At 38.6% G+C, this 14,869-nt stretch overlaps 1 protein-coding gene across 1 annotated transcript in view; it reads left to right on the top strand.

Moving 5' to 3' along the window:
* Positions 1–14,869, top strand: part of SNAP91 (synaptosome associated protein 91) — a 160,743-nt gene that overhangs the window by 138,956 nt on the left and 6,918 nt on the right. Inside the window, exons 22-26 of the mRNA XM_021715053.1 lie at positions 51–200; positions 2,661–2,691; positions 3,621–3,732; positions 13,668–13,751; positions 14,701–14,805. Of these exons, the coding sequence (XP_021570728.1) occupies positions 51–200; positions 2,661–2,691; positions 3,621–3,732; positions 13,668–13,751; positions 14,701–14,805 (482 nt within the window). The remainder of the gene's footprint in view (positions 1–50; positions 201–2,660; positions 2,692–3,620; positions 3,733–13,667; positions 13,752–14,700; positions 14,806–14,869) is intronic.

The following is a 14,869-nucleotide window of genomic DNA, read 5'->3' on the forward strand; positions in this document are numbered from 1 at the left end:
CATATGATCTTTTTGTAAACTATTCTGAACCCAGTCTATTTGATTTCCAGTGTTTGATGGTCTAGGTGACCTTTTGATGCCGACCGTGGCACCAGCTGGGCAGCCTGCAGCTGTTTCCGTGGCACCGCCTAGTCCCGCGATGGCAGCCAGCAAAGCCCTCGGGAGTGACCTGGACTCATCTCTTGCCAGCCTAGTAGGCAGTGAGTGGTCTAGTTTTCTTTAACTGAGACACGTGTGAATCAATTCTTTTTCCTTTCTCTCTGTCTTTTCGTATGTTTTGTTTTCTGATTCACTTGTGGGTAAGTGTACCAAGGAGTGGGTAGAAATACTTCGTGTTTTACCCAGGGCAGTTCCTTGGAAGGCAAACAGCTGCTATGCCGTTGTCTCACAAGCAGTGCCCGTGCCGTTTTTAATCTAAATTACCAAGGGTATAATTCGGGAGCATGTTCAAGTAGGAAACCAAGTGCATGATGTGTAATAAGTACTTAATTTTCTATTTCATTTGGAAATGAGAACATAGAGTAACTTTAAATTGAGTATCCAACTGAGCTTCAGTTACTCATTCAGCAAATACTTATTGATTCCCAGCATTCTTTCAGGCTCTAGAGATAAACCGGTGAAAAAAACAGATCAAAATTTATGTTCTTTTAGCACTCAGGAAAGGCAGAGGCAAGCTTTATCTATCTATCTATTCATCTTTCGATCTGTCTATGTTGCCCAGGCTGCTCTTAAACTCCTGGGCTCAAGCAGTCCTCTCACCTTGGCCTCCCAAAGTACTGGGATTACAGGTGTGAGCCTAGCCTGACAAACTTTAAAATAAGTAAATCTTACAGTATGTTAGATCATAAGTTCCATGGGAATTTTAAAAAAGACAAAAGGAGCAGAGAATGCTACAAAATGGGAGTTAGAGTAAACCTCACCAAGAAGGTAAAATTTGAGCCAAGATTCTGATGATAAAGGAGTGAACTGTGCGAGTTTTTGAAGGAGAGCATTTATACAGTCCGTGCAGAGGGCTCGGGCAGAAGTCAGCCTGGCAGACTCCCCGAGCATCCGGGGGACTTAGTGGCTGGAGCAGAGTGATGACGGGGAGAGTCCTAGGCGATGAAGGCAGCTCTCAGAAACACCGGCCTTCGCTTTGGCTCTGAGTTTCATTGTCATGAAAGTGAATGAGTTCACCATTGCAGATACGCTTCATTATTCAAAACAGTATCAAAAAGTTTAGGCCAGGCAGAGTGGCTCACACCTATCGCTCCAGCATTATGGGAGGCCTAGGCAAGAGGATTGCCTGAGCCCAGGGATTCAAGACCAGCCTGGGCAACTTGGCAAGACCTTGTTGCCTGTCGTCTCAGCTCTTCGAAAGGCCGAGGCGGAAGGGTCACCTGAGCCCAGTAGGTTGAGGCGTGGTGGCCACGTTTGTGCCACTGCACTCCAGCCTAGCAACAGGGTGAGACTCTGACTCAAAAAAAAAAAAGTTTAGCAGCTCATTGGCACAGCCTCCTTCACCTCCATGTTTTTCTGTGGAGGTGCTTTTTACTTTCATTTCCCGTCCATTGCCCCTGGTTCGAGCAACCATGAAAATGATGTTCTGACACCCATGGAGTGGTTATTTGAACATTTCCTCCTAGTCTCGTCCTACCCTCCAGCCCTCCTCACCCTGCTTTCCCTTTTTATTTTTCTATAGGCTTTCCATCTTGCCTTCTAGCGGCCTACATAACTTTTTGTTATTTTGCTGTTTATTGTCTGTCTCATTCCGCTAGAACGCAAATTCCTGCAGAACAGGCTCTTGGACTGTTTTCTTCACGAGTGTCTCCCAAGAGTTGAGAATAATGCCAGGAGTGCGTAGAGGCTCAGTACATATTTGCTGAAGTAATAAGTAAACTGAGATTAGAGCAGAATGATTAACCCAACTGTGTCAGGGCTTACCAAGGCCACCCTCACATTCACAGATTCACTAGGACCAATGGGACTCAGCACATCGTTGTACTGACAGCTGAGATTTATTACAGCAGCATGTAAGAATACATAGCTGGATGATAAGGGGGAAAGACAAGCAGCGTCTGGAAGAATCCACATGCCGACTTCCTTATGCTCTGTCTTTCCCATGACAAGAAAAGCATACTCTTCCCCCAGCAACAAAAATGCAGCGACATGTGGAAGATATTTCTGCCCAAGGAAGCCCATTAGAGACTCTGCATCCAGGGTTTTTATTGGACACTGATCATTTGCTCGGCATGCACTAGAATTTCAGACTTGCAGAAGGAAAGCAGGTGTTCCGATCCTTTATACAAAAAGTGTAGGCATAGAGAGTCACCTTTATCATTTAGGGAAAGTTTTGTTTCAAAGTAGAGAACTGTTTACCAGCCAAGTTCCCAGACATTGGCCTGGCAAGCCCTTCTAAGATCGTAGCATCAAGCCTGCCATGCTTACTCTTTTCTGGTTAACGTTAATATGTGATCAAGACTAGCACGAAGTAAAAGAAATTTTTAAATGTATGGATGTGTTTCCTAATATACTTTCTTTTTTATATATAACTGAATTTGCAGGCCTTTTTAGACAAAATAAGGACTTTTTCTAGACCTTGATTCTTTGACCTTTTAAATATCACATCATATAAGCTAAGTATAAAGGTTTGAATTCTTTTTTCTTTTATCCATGTATAGATCTTGGAATTTCTGGTACCACATCAAAAAAGTAAGTGTTTTAAGATAATCTGGTTTCCGTTTGACAATGTATTTGTATGTATTTGACACCACACCACCAAACAGTGTGTTCATTGGAGTAATTATTCATTCTCAGCCTACGTAATGTCATGATTAGTTTTTCATTTCATTGTGAATTTTTGTTGTTATTCTACCAGGACATCCAGGCTGTTGCTCTCTGCAATGAAAAAGAATAATCTGTTTCAATCTCCAGGATTGTCATTAGATTATGTCTGGAAATATTTGGAAATTGTGGTTTAAATTTCTTAAGAGCTTTGAATTCTTGATTTGGTAAATATTCCTTACCAACATTGATTTTTAAGTCTTTCATGGAGTATCAATTTTAAGGAAGGATAGTAAGAATAATAAACAATATACCCCTTTTTTTAGATGTATATTTTATTATTGAAATTGGAGCACATTTTATAGTAGTGTCTTACATAAAGAAGATTGTAGTCCATATATATATATATGTATATATATATATATATATATAGTTGTGTGAAACCATCTGTTGAACCTTTATGATCCAGAAAGCACCATCATCAATGCATCTTAAATTCAACAAAATATAGGTGTACAGTATTTATGATATTTATTTGCAACTTTTATAACAAATGAGGAATTCAGTTGAATTTTCTGGCAATTTTTTTTTATGATGGGCGATAGGAAATTCCTATTATAATTGCAGTCCAAACTCTAAATGACTTTTCTTTTTCCAAATGCTTTTAAGCTTTCTTAGATACAACATGGTAAGTTTTTTGTCTAAGTTTGAGTCTGCTCTCTTTATTACTAGACCACTTGACTCAAACAGACTGCTTGTAGATCCAAATAAAAGAACCCAAGAAGCCCTACACATTTTTTTTTTCTAATTTGTGTGGTTTTTTTGTTTGTTTCCTTGTTTTGTATGCTTGATTTTAGGGGAGATCTTCAGTGGAATGCTGGGGAGAAAAAGTTGACTGGTGGAGCCAACTGGCAGCCGAAAGTAGCACCCGCAACCTGGTCAGCAGGCGTTGCACAAAGTGCACCTTTGGTATGTAGCAGCTGGAGACCAGGGCCGTGGGGGCAATTTGCCAAGTTTCCACACTTTCAGAGCAGGGTGTATTTTACTCCACTTTGCTACTGACATCATACTTTTTCTTCCACATTGAAGAAATGTAAGCAAGATGTAAAACTCACCAAAACGAAAATTCCATTGACTTTATCTTTATTTTTTTTTTTTTTTTTTTTTTTTTTTTGAGTTGGAGTCTCACTCTGTCGTCCAGACTGGAGTGCAGTGGCCGCTCCCGGCCACCGCAGCCTCGGCCTGCTGGGCTCCAGCGATCCTTCCGCCTCAGCCTTCCTAGTAGCCGGAATTACAGGCATGCGCCACCACACCCAGCTGATTTTTTGATTTATTGTAGAGATGAGGTCTCACTGCCCAGGCGGGTCTCGAACCCACGGGCTCAGGCAATTCACTCACCTCAGCCTCCCAAAGGCGCGGGATTACAGGCTGAGCCACCGAGCCCGGCTGACTTTATCTTTAATAAAGATGGTAACCGATTTTTTTAATTTTAAATGTTCTGAAATAGTATTTACTCTTCTTCTATCATTGTAAAATTATGGGAGTGAGTTGTCAGAAGCGTTCACTACCATTGATCCTTATCTACTTTATCATAGTTCTTGCCCCAAGTTCCTGACTGTCTTACTAAGTAATAAAAACTTTTTTTCTCACCAGAAAGATTGGGCAATTTTCTATTGTGTAAGTGAAACTTTATTTTAAAACCCTATTACTTCTGCTCACCCTTTTAAAAATTAAAACTACTAACACCATCTGTTCCAGAAGGTCTAAATAGATTTCATTTCTATATTTTAAATTTCCATTGCTATATTATACTGCCATTCACTCTGGGAAAGAGTATATTAAAAAACCAGTCATTGCCTTGTGGAACTTGCCAACACAAAAAGAATGTGTTTCCAGATGACAAAATGTACTATTTTTTAAAATATCTGCCCCATGTTTAACAAACGAGGCTAGTTACTGTTTCCCAAGCTCACTGGCAGTTTCCACCTGTGCTTACCACCTCTGCCAGTCTAAACCATCCCCGTCTCTACGGCCTTCTGGATACCACCCTTTCCTTGTTGCCTGAATTAATTCTTCACATCATTCACCATCCTGAGCCAAACAAATGTGCATGGAAGTAAATCGACATAAATTCGAACAAAGATGTTTGTGGAAGATTCCACTGAAAATATTATGTTCTAGAAATTAACTCAAACCCTGGAGTTTGGGAATTTAGAACACATTTTATTTTAAATAGTTATAGGAATAAACATTTTTATATATAAACAGTTTTATAGATACATAGTTTAATAAATCGTAAATTCTAACCAATCTGAAAAAAACTTTTTTAGTCCAAAATTTGCCACTAAACAGTAGTAATGAAATCATAATTCACACACAATTTCTGTACGAAAATGTATTCATTGTTCAGACTTGGGTTTGCTAAACCGGTCTGTCCTCTGATCTCCCTACCCCACCTGTGATATTTGTAAAAGAGCAGGAAATTCAAGCACGTGTGTTCTCTGCCTTTGGTAGGCTCACAGTCTTTTAAGAAATGGTTTCTAACAGATAACAATGAGAAACTTACCTATTGTTTCTAGATATTTATCTCTTTCAGTGCTTCTATGCATTATTTTAAAACAAATACAGGATAGTTTTTGTACTTAACTATACAATATTAATAGTTTCATTTTAATTTTTACGAAGGATACTTAGTAGAAAGCTACCAAAACTGACCTATGCCTAGGATGACCATATAACTTATTTCCAAACCAGGACTGTTTGAGGGTCGAAGGGACTATAATTATTACCCTGGGACCCCAAGCATTTGCTGTGACTGGGGCCCACATGCTGAGAACAGAAGCAGGTAGCACTCTAGCCTAGGTGGCTGCACTCCATTCTTAGACACAAAAGCATTTGAGAGCCTCTATTTTGCTGTGGGTAGGAGAGAGCTTCAGTAAATGTGAATAAAATCCCTAAAGGATAAAGCTTTATTAGAACTGATCTTGTACACCAAACCTGATGGCTTATGCCTGTAATCCCAGCACTTTAGGAGGGTGTGACAGGAGGGTCGCTTGAGCCTAGAAGTTTGAGGCCAACCTGGGCAACCTGAGCCAACCTTGTCTCTACAAAAAAATCAAAACATTAGCTGGGCATGGTGGCATGTGTCTGTAGTCCCAGCTACTTGGGAGGCTGAGGGGGAAGGATCACCTGAACCCAGGAGCTTGAGGCTACCGCGAGCTGTGATCATGCCACTACACTCCAGCCTGAGTGACAGAGTGAGACTTCAACTCAAAAAAAAAAAACAACTGATCTTGCATATCTATTAATACTACATAATGACATTAAAACTCACAATATATATGATCTCTATGAAAGTGTAGGAATTAATTTTTGTGTTCTCTTCTATGCGGAGAGAGGCCATAGTGCTGTTCTGAGGATTTATACATTAGTTGTGTTGCCCTTGTCAGTGAGATAAAACATGTTTTTTAACAGGTTAGTCTCAGAACAGTCACTGTGATAGCACAGTCTAAAACAAAGGGAAGGGTATTGGAAGGAACGCTGGTGAGAACACTGGTTTCTGACCTGAGGTGAGGCTAGAAAGGAAGAGAAGAAAGTAAATTCTTGGAATTTGCACAAGTGAGGATTGTTGAGAATGCGGTAACCAAGAGAGAGGAAAGTTTGCTAAATAACAAGGCTACTAACCTAGAAGGGAACAAGGAAGAAGCACTTTAAAGACAGTGTAAAGATGGAGAACTTCCTTGGCCATCACCTATCCTAAGATCAAGGTTTCAACTGTACAAAGTTAAGAATTTGTCAAGTATTTAATTAACAACTATTTTGCATCTTCAGTGTAAAAAAGCTGTCATCTGATTGGCAGGCACTATCACTGAGAGTGAGATTTAATATTCTCATTTTTTAACCCCTAAACTCTTTATTTTTATTTATGAAGCAAAATTCTAAATTACTAGTAAACTCCAGAAAGCTAAATATGGTAAGTTTTAATATAAGGTATCCTCAGCAACTGTGGAAAGAGAAAGAGAAATTAGAATAACAGAAATGATGTATTATGATGGCAGTTACACATAGTTTTATTTCCTTTGTTTTCCTTAGCGTTTTAGGCCACAGTATAGAGGTTCTCTTATACATAGCTATTTTTGTCTTTATGAATTTTTAGTCTACCTATAGTCTTTTATAAATTTGATATCATTTACTCCATTTGCTTTTAACAAAGCTCTTCTTTCCTAACAAACGCTCTGGCTTTGCTTTTACTTAAGACATTATTCTGAGGGCCTCTGGCTTTCTCATCTGTCCCATCATCCGCCTTTTTCAGTTCATCTTGCCCATCTTTCTATACCTTAATAATATCTTTCTAAGAATATTTCAGAAAAAGAAGAGAGACACCAGAAACTTGTGCTTCAGAAGCAGCAAAGAGGTGTTTTGCACACTTTCCTGGTAGTCTGCAGGCCTCTGCTTTGGGGATTCTTTTGCTGCTTTTAAAAAACTTTTATTAATAAATAAGAACTAAAGTTACTTTTCCCAACGTATTTCAAATTTCTCTTAATTGCCGCTTGAAGGTGCAGCTCTAAAATTTTTCAGATCACAGGACCCAAGTTTGACCTAAAAGCTTGAACAGGCCTTGAATGTTTGAAATGTGTTTGCTGGCTCCTGATGGCTGTGATGATACAGACCTGCCGGTAGTTTTTTGGGTTACTTATTCCTACTTTCCAGTGCACTGCAGACCTTTTAAGTTTCTCATTCCACAAACTGGGAAGATACTTGCCATTCAGAAATATGTGCATTTTGCAGGAAGGTTAAAATAAAAACTTGAGACAAAACACATTTAACAGAGTTTATTTGAGCAAACTTTGGTACACGAATCAGGCAGCTGTCAGAACCAGAAGAGGTTTGTAGATCACTAAGACAAAATATTTGGAGCTAAGACAAAATATAGTTGGTTAGAACAAAAAGAACATAATTAGAGGTTAGGTGGTGATTTCTGATTGGTAGAGTCCCTAGATATTCATGGGTGGTTTCGGATTGGTAAAGTCTCTGGTTTCGTTGTATTGTTAGCATTGAGTTTCATTTTGATTCCACAGGAACTTAAAGTTCGAGAGCTGCCCCAGTCTAATGGCCTCCCAATTAAAATTTTATCACCGTAGAATCTAAGAGTTAATCTACCATTTTAGCAAAATGGCAAACTAAGACAAGCTCCTTAAATTATTTAACCTATTTATTTGATCAAGAACTTCTGCAATTTCATTTTGCTTGGATAAGTAATAAAACCCTTTTCTCTTTAATAGCCTTAAGTCCTATTGATACAATTTGGGTTTTGGTAAATAGCCTACCTCCTAGCCTGTTGAAATGATGGGTAAAGAGTAAATCTTAAATATAGTCGTTATAGGTGTTTTCTTTCTTTCGAAAAAAAATTACTGCAACAAAATTCATATGACATTTAAATTTGCCATTTTAACTGTTTTGTGTACAATTCAGTGAGTATCAGTATATTTACAACTTTGTGAAATTATCTGCCATTATCTAATAATCTTATTTCCCCAAAAGGAAACACAGTCTCTCCCAATTCCCCCTTCTGGCATGCAGTCATTTATTCACGGTTTCTGTGGATTTGCCTATTCTAGATGTTTCATATAAACAGAATTGTGTAATACATAGCCTTTAACGCCTGGCTTTTTACACTTAGCATAACATTTTCAAGGTCTGTCTGTGTATGAGCACTTCATGTATTTTGTGGCTGACTATAGCCCATTGCATGGATATACCACATTTTTGTTCATCCGTTCATCAGTTGATAGACACTGGTGTTGTTTCTGTTGCACATAATAATAGAATGTTTCTATTATCATATACAAGTTTTCATAAGAAACAGGTGTCCTCAATTCTCTTGGGTATTCACCTAGGAGTGGAATTGCTGAGTCATGTGTAACTATGTTTAACATTTGAGTTACTGCTAAGCTTTTCCATAACAGCTATATTATTTCATATTCCCACCAGCAATACATAGGGTTTCAGTTGTTCTGTATCCTCCTCAACACTTGTAATTTTCCATTTCACTATTCTGTCATTCTAGTGAGCATGAAGTGGTATTTCTCTGTGGTTTTGATATGGATTTCCCTAATGATTAACAGTATTGAGCATTGCTTTATGCGTTTATGACCATTCATACAACTTCTTTAGAGAAATGTCTCTTTATGTTATAGGGAAGGAAAACTTATTTTATTCCTACCACCCTCCTAGGTTCTCTGGCTGAGGCCCTGTACACTGGACTGACCAAAAACCGGTTAGCAAGAGTAAAACAAACAAGTTTATTAGTATGTACGTCATACTTACACATGGGCACAATCAGGATGAGTAATTCGAAGCATTGATTAGAATGTGGGCTTCTATAGGAATACATTTTTAGAGACGTGACAGACAAAGGAAAAGGACTTTGAGTTTCTAGGATGGAAAATATATGGGAAACTAATGGTAAATAAAGCTGAGTTAGTTTGTGATGCAGTTTCCTCTGGTGCCCTTTTCAGGCTGATCAGGGTCTAAAGTTGACTCGGGGGATGAACTTTGTCCTTCCTTATTGAGAGGGGAGGAGAAACATCTCTGTAAATTTATGCTTCAAATAGGAGGAAGGCAGAGAGATTTTCTTGTATCTGCTTCTTTTCAGTTGCCTTTAGTTCAAAGTAATTCTTATGCTAAAGTGTCATATTTGGGGATGGCATATTCTGCTATCCTACAACATCCTTTGCCCATTTTATAAGTGGGATTTTTTTTTATTGTGGTGTTAAGAGATCTTTATATATTCTGGACACTGGATGCTTATCAGGTATATTTTTTGCAAATATTTTCTCTTATTCTGGGAGCTATCTTTTCATTTTCTTGATAATGTCCTTTGAAGCACAGAAAGTTTTCATTTTGATAAACTCCAATTTATTTTTTCTTTTATCGCTTGTGCTTTTGGTGTCATAGTTAAGAAACCATTGCTTTAATTATAGGTCTTGAAGTTTTTCACCTGTGTTTTTTCCCAAGAGTTTTATAGTTGGTTTTTGTTTTTGTTTGTTTTTTTTTTTTTCTTTCTCTTACATTTAGTCTTTGACCTATTTTGAGCTCATTTCTTAATATATGAGAGATAGGGTCCAAATTTGTTGTTTTCCATGTGGAAATTCAGTTGTCTTAGAATCATGTGGTAAAAAGACTACCCTTTCTCTATTAATTGTTCTTGATACTTCTTGATACCCTTGTCAAAATTAATTGACTATAAATATATGGATTTATTTCCAGACTCTATTCAGTTGTGTTAATCTGTATGTCTGTTCTTATACCAGTACCACAATGTTTTTTATTAATGTAACTTTATATTAAGTTTTAAGACCAGGAAGTGTGAGTCCTCCAAATTTGTTCTTCTTTTTCAGTACTGTTTGGCTACTATGGTTTCCTTGCATTTCTATATCTCCAAAAATTTGTAAATTATTGCCATCTTAATAATATTAAGTCTTCCAATCCATGAACAAGGGATATCTTTCCATGTATTTAATTCTTTAATTTCTTTCAACAGTATTCAATATGTCACTGTTCAAGTCTTTTATTTCTTGTTAAATTTATTCCTAATTATTTTATTATTTTTTATGCTATTATAAGTAGAACTGTTTTCATAATTACATTTTTGATTGCTCATTGCTAGTATACAGTGAACATTACACTGATTTTTATATATTGATCTTGTATCCTATGACTTTTTTTTTTTTTTTTTTTTGAGTTTGAGTCTCACTCTGTCACTCAGACTGGAGTGAAGTGGCCACTCCCGGCCACCGCAACCTTGACCTGCCGGGCTCCGGCGATCCTTCCGCCTCAGTGGAAGTAGCTGGAACTACAGGCACGCACTACCATGCCCAGCTAATTTTTTTTATTTATCATAGAGATGAAGTCTCACCAAGTTGCCCAGGCAGGTCTCGAACCCGCAGGCTCAGGCAATCGACTCACCTCGGCCTCCCAAAGTGCTGGGATTACAGGCTGAGCCACCGAGCCCGGCCCCCTATGACTTTTTATAAACTTGATTATTAGCAACTCCATAAGGAGTTCTAATTGATGGGTCTATAGTAAGTAGGCACATGTTCCATGGAGTAACACTGTGACTGAGAGGTGGTCACTATGGCATATCTGCACAGCTATGCAGGATATGGGTGTCAGTGAGTCAAGCAGGCTGTATCTAGCTGTCCCACAGGGAAGGCGGTGGTATAAGGCAGATATCTGGATCATCATCTTGAGGAACTGGGAAAACGAGGACAGCTAGAAACTGTTGAATGTGACTCACCCCTGCTTCTGATATGAAAAAGTTAAAGCTATATCCAAAATGAATGCTGAGGTAACATAACATTATAAGAATTCATTACAATTGTGGATTTTTTAAATTTTTCTAACATGATATAGTACATTGATTAATTTTCATGTATTAAGCCAACCTTGAATTCCTGGGATAATCCCACTCATTTATGATGTGCTATCCTTTTAATATTTTGCTGGATTCAGTATACTAGTATTTTATTGAGGATTTTTCCATCGATGTTCATAAGAGATATTGTCTGAAGTTTTCTTTGTGATATTTTTGTGTGACTTTAGTATCAGGGAAATAGTGGCATCAAAGAATGATTAGGAAGTGTTTCCTCTTCTTGTTGTTGTTACTGTTTGTGGAACTTGAGAAGAATTGATATTAATTCTTTATACACTTGGTAGAATTCACCAGGGAAGTCATCTATTTCTGGGTTTTTCTTTGACAGAAGTTTTTTGATTACTGATTAATTTCTTTATATATATTCAGATTTACTGTTTTTTTGTTGTGTCAATGGTTTGTGTCTTTCTGGGAATTGTACCATTTCATCTAGGTTATATAATGTTTTGGCATATAATTCACCATATTTCCTTATAATCCTTTTATTTATGTAAGATTGGTAATAATGTCACCACTTTCTTTCCTGATTTTGGTTATTTTAGTTTGGGTTTTTTATGTTGTTGTTTTTTCCCCTTGGTTTGTCTAACTATAAGTTTGTCAATGTATTAATCTTTTCCAAAAGCCAATTTGTTTTGTTTCTTTCATTTCCTCTTTTCTCCTTTTTTTAATCTCTAATCTCTATTACTTCCTTTTCTGGCTTGCTTTGGGTTTAGTTTGCTCCTCTTTTTTTCTAGTTTCTTAAGGTGAAAGTTTAGATTAGTGATTTGAGATTTTTCTCTTTTGCAAGAGCCACATGTTCTTGTTTCTTTGTTCCTTGTGGGTCTCATGATTTTTATTTTTATTTTTTTATTGTTTTTGTGGAAACCTGGACATTTAGAATATCATAATGTGGCAACTCAGGAGATTAGGTTCCACTTTCTCCCCAGGGTTTATTGCTACTACTTTTTATAGTTTGTTTTTTAGTAACCATTCTGAAGTAATTCTTTAAAGTCTGTGTTCTTTGTCATGTGTAACCATTGAAGCCTCTGTTGCTTTAGCTAAGTGATCAGCTAATGATTGAACAAATATTCCTTAAATTCCTAAAACCAAAAATACCCAATCTTTCCAGAGGGCCCCTTGTGTGTTTTGGGGCATGTCTTCAAACTCAACCAGGCAGTTTACTACTCTGCCTTAGACTTCACGTACTGCTTGTACAGAGGCTCCAGGTTAGCCAAAGGTGAGAGCTTGAGTCCTTCCCAAGTCTTTCCTGAGCATGTGCTTTTTGTTTAGTCTGTTATTTGCCCTATTATTCACTGTCTCAGGCAGCAGCAACTAAACCATTTGCCTACATTGTCCACCAACATCTTCAGGTAATGACTTAGTACTTAGTACATTCCCAGGTAGGTAAGGCAAAGACAAGCCTTTTGAGCCAGTCTTTCCAAGGAACCAGCCAGGCAGGACAGAACAAATAACTAAGTATTTTCTGCTTCCTCTGGTACTGTTACTGGGCACATATGATGTTATTTTCAAGGCTACAGCCAAGCTAGACAGCAGAGGAAGGAACTAGGGTAAATTAAAATGCCACAAAACTCACTGTTTTTACCAAGATTTTACTGATTAAAAATAAATAAATAAATATTCCCTGGATTGCTGCAAGCTTTTGGTTAGTTTCCAGAGTTCTAAAAAGTTGATTCTGATAGTTTTTGCCTGTTTTTCATTGTTTTTATGAATGGGGGGACTTTGGCGGTTCCTTCCTCTACCATTTTTTCAGACATCTCTACAGTATTTTCTTTTTTTAATTAGAATATTCTCGGTTTGGTTCATTTAAATGTAAGGGATTACAGTGGGGTTAAAAATTAGGTAGTTTGACATATGACTGAAAACTATTAAACCCATACCGGAAATGGGATTTGTGTGCTACATGACACCCCGTCTCCTAACTGCTCTCTAACACTTCGAATTAACTTTGGTCCTGATGTCCATGTATAATAGCCAAAAATTAGCCGCAACTGTGACACGGAAAATAATGACCTAAAAATGGTGGGAGAATGGAAACCGAGCATGAACCTGTAAATGAAAACACAATCCCCAAGTGTCTCACTCAATACCTGTTAAAGGATATGATCCTAGGAAAAGCCAGGCTTAGGGAAGCCAAGCTTCCAGTGAGGATGGGTACATGGAGATGGAGAGGAAGCCTGACATTGAGAGTAAACCGCAAGCCAGCAAGTCCAAGCAACACCGCAACAGTGAGCATCAGTCAGTGACCTGTTGATACCAGTGGTGTGGTACTAGCGCCGTTTTCTGTTTTTGACTTAAAGCTGAAACTTGAGATTTCTTTCCATATCCACATATACATTCTTGTCATGCATGCATTTTAGCATTCTATTCTGTCGTTTTAAAACCAAATTATGTTGGTTCTTTTTGTCTGTGTGTTTATGGTTTGTGTCTGTGTGTGTTTTGTGTGGTTTTGTGTGTTTGCATGTGTGTGTAGCAAGGAGCTGTACCTCCAACCAGTTCGGTTCCTCCTGTTGCTGGGGCCCCGTCAGTTGGACAGCCTGGAGCAGGGTTTGGAATGGTGAGTGATGACCTGTGCTGAAAATTGCAATTGGCATTTCTTCGTTCTTTGCCGAAACCCAAATTAACAAGTATTCCTATAGAATGCAATTCTTCCCAAAAGGCAGTGAGTAAAGCTTAAAAAGTTAAGTGATCTGCTTTAGACCTTAAGTAGTTTACATATGAAGTGATAAAATCAGTTACAAACTACTTAAAGTAAGTTCCACCATAAAATTAATTTATATGGTACATTGTTGTCATTTTTATAATAATATTTGCAGACATAATCTTAGCTCAATCATCAACATCAACCCTTAATTACTATAATAGGAATTTTCTTTTTGAGGCAAAAAAAGGCGCACTCTGTCTCCCAGACTGGAGGGCAGTGGCACGACCACTCAGGGCAGCCTTGACCTCCTGGGTTCAGGTGATCTCAGCATCCTGAGTAGCTGGGCCTGCAGGTGCGGGCCACCATACTCAGCGAATTGCTCTTTAGGCGTTTTTCTGTTGTTTTGTTTTGTTTTGTTTTTTCAGACAAGGCTTAAGGCTTATGCTTTGTTGCACAGGCTGGTCTCAAGCTCCTGGGCTCAAGCAGTCTGCCTGCCTCAGCCTCCCAAATTGCTGGGATTCCAGGCTTGAGTCACTGTGCCTGGCCTTGTACGAGAACTTTTGACTTACCACTTTGACCAGCAGCCACTTTCCTAGAGAAGCACATGTTTGCCTCTTCAAGAAGTAGACGTACAGAAGAGCTATAAACAAGAGCAAAGCCTGTTGGGACAAGGATGCATTTGGCCAGCCAGGCTTACGCTCCACACCCGCCCGCCTCAGCGATGCTTTTCCAGCCACCAGCCTCACGGTACCCATAGGTCAGAATGACAGATTAGACCTGGATTTCTCCACAATGGTCAGGAGCACATGAAAGCCATCATGTCTGGGATTCCACTCACGCCCTGAACCTCTCCCTTCCTCAGCCTCCTGCCGGCACAGGCATGTCCATGATGCCTCAGCAGCCGGTCATGTTTGCACAGCCCATGATGAGGCCACCCTTCGGAGCTGCCGCTGCGCCTGGCACGCAGGTCTGTTTCTTTTCTGTTTTTCGCTCTTTTCCTTTTAGAGTTTGGGGATACAAGCAAGGATGTA

Source organism: Carlito syrichta, unplaced genomic scaffold, assembly GCF_000164805.1.
Source record: "Carlito syrichta isolate Samal-C Ts95f unplaced genomic scaffold, Tarsius_syrichta-2.0.1 Scaffold306592, whole genome shotgun sequence".
NCBI classification, from domain to species: Eukaryota; Metazoa; Chordata; class Mammalia; order Primates; family Tarsiidae; genus Carlito; species Carlito syrichta.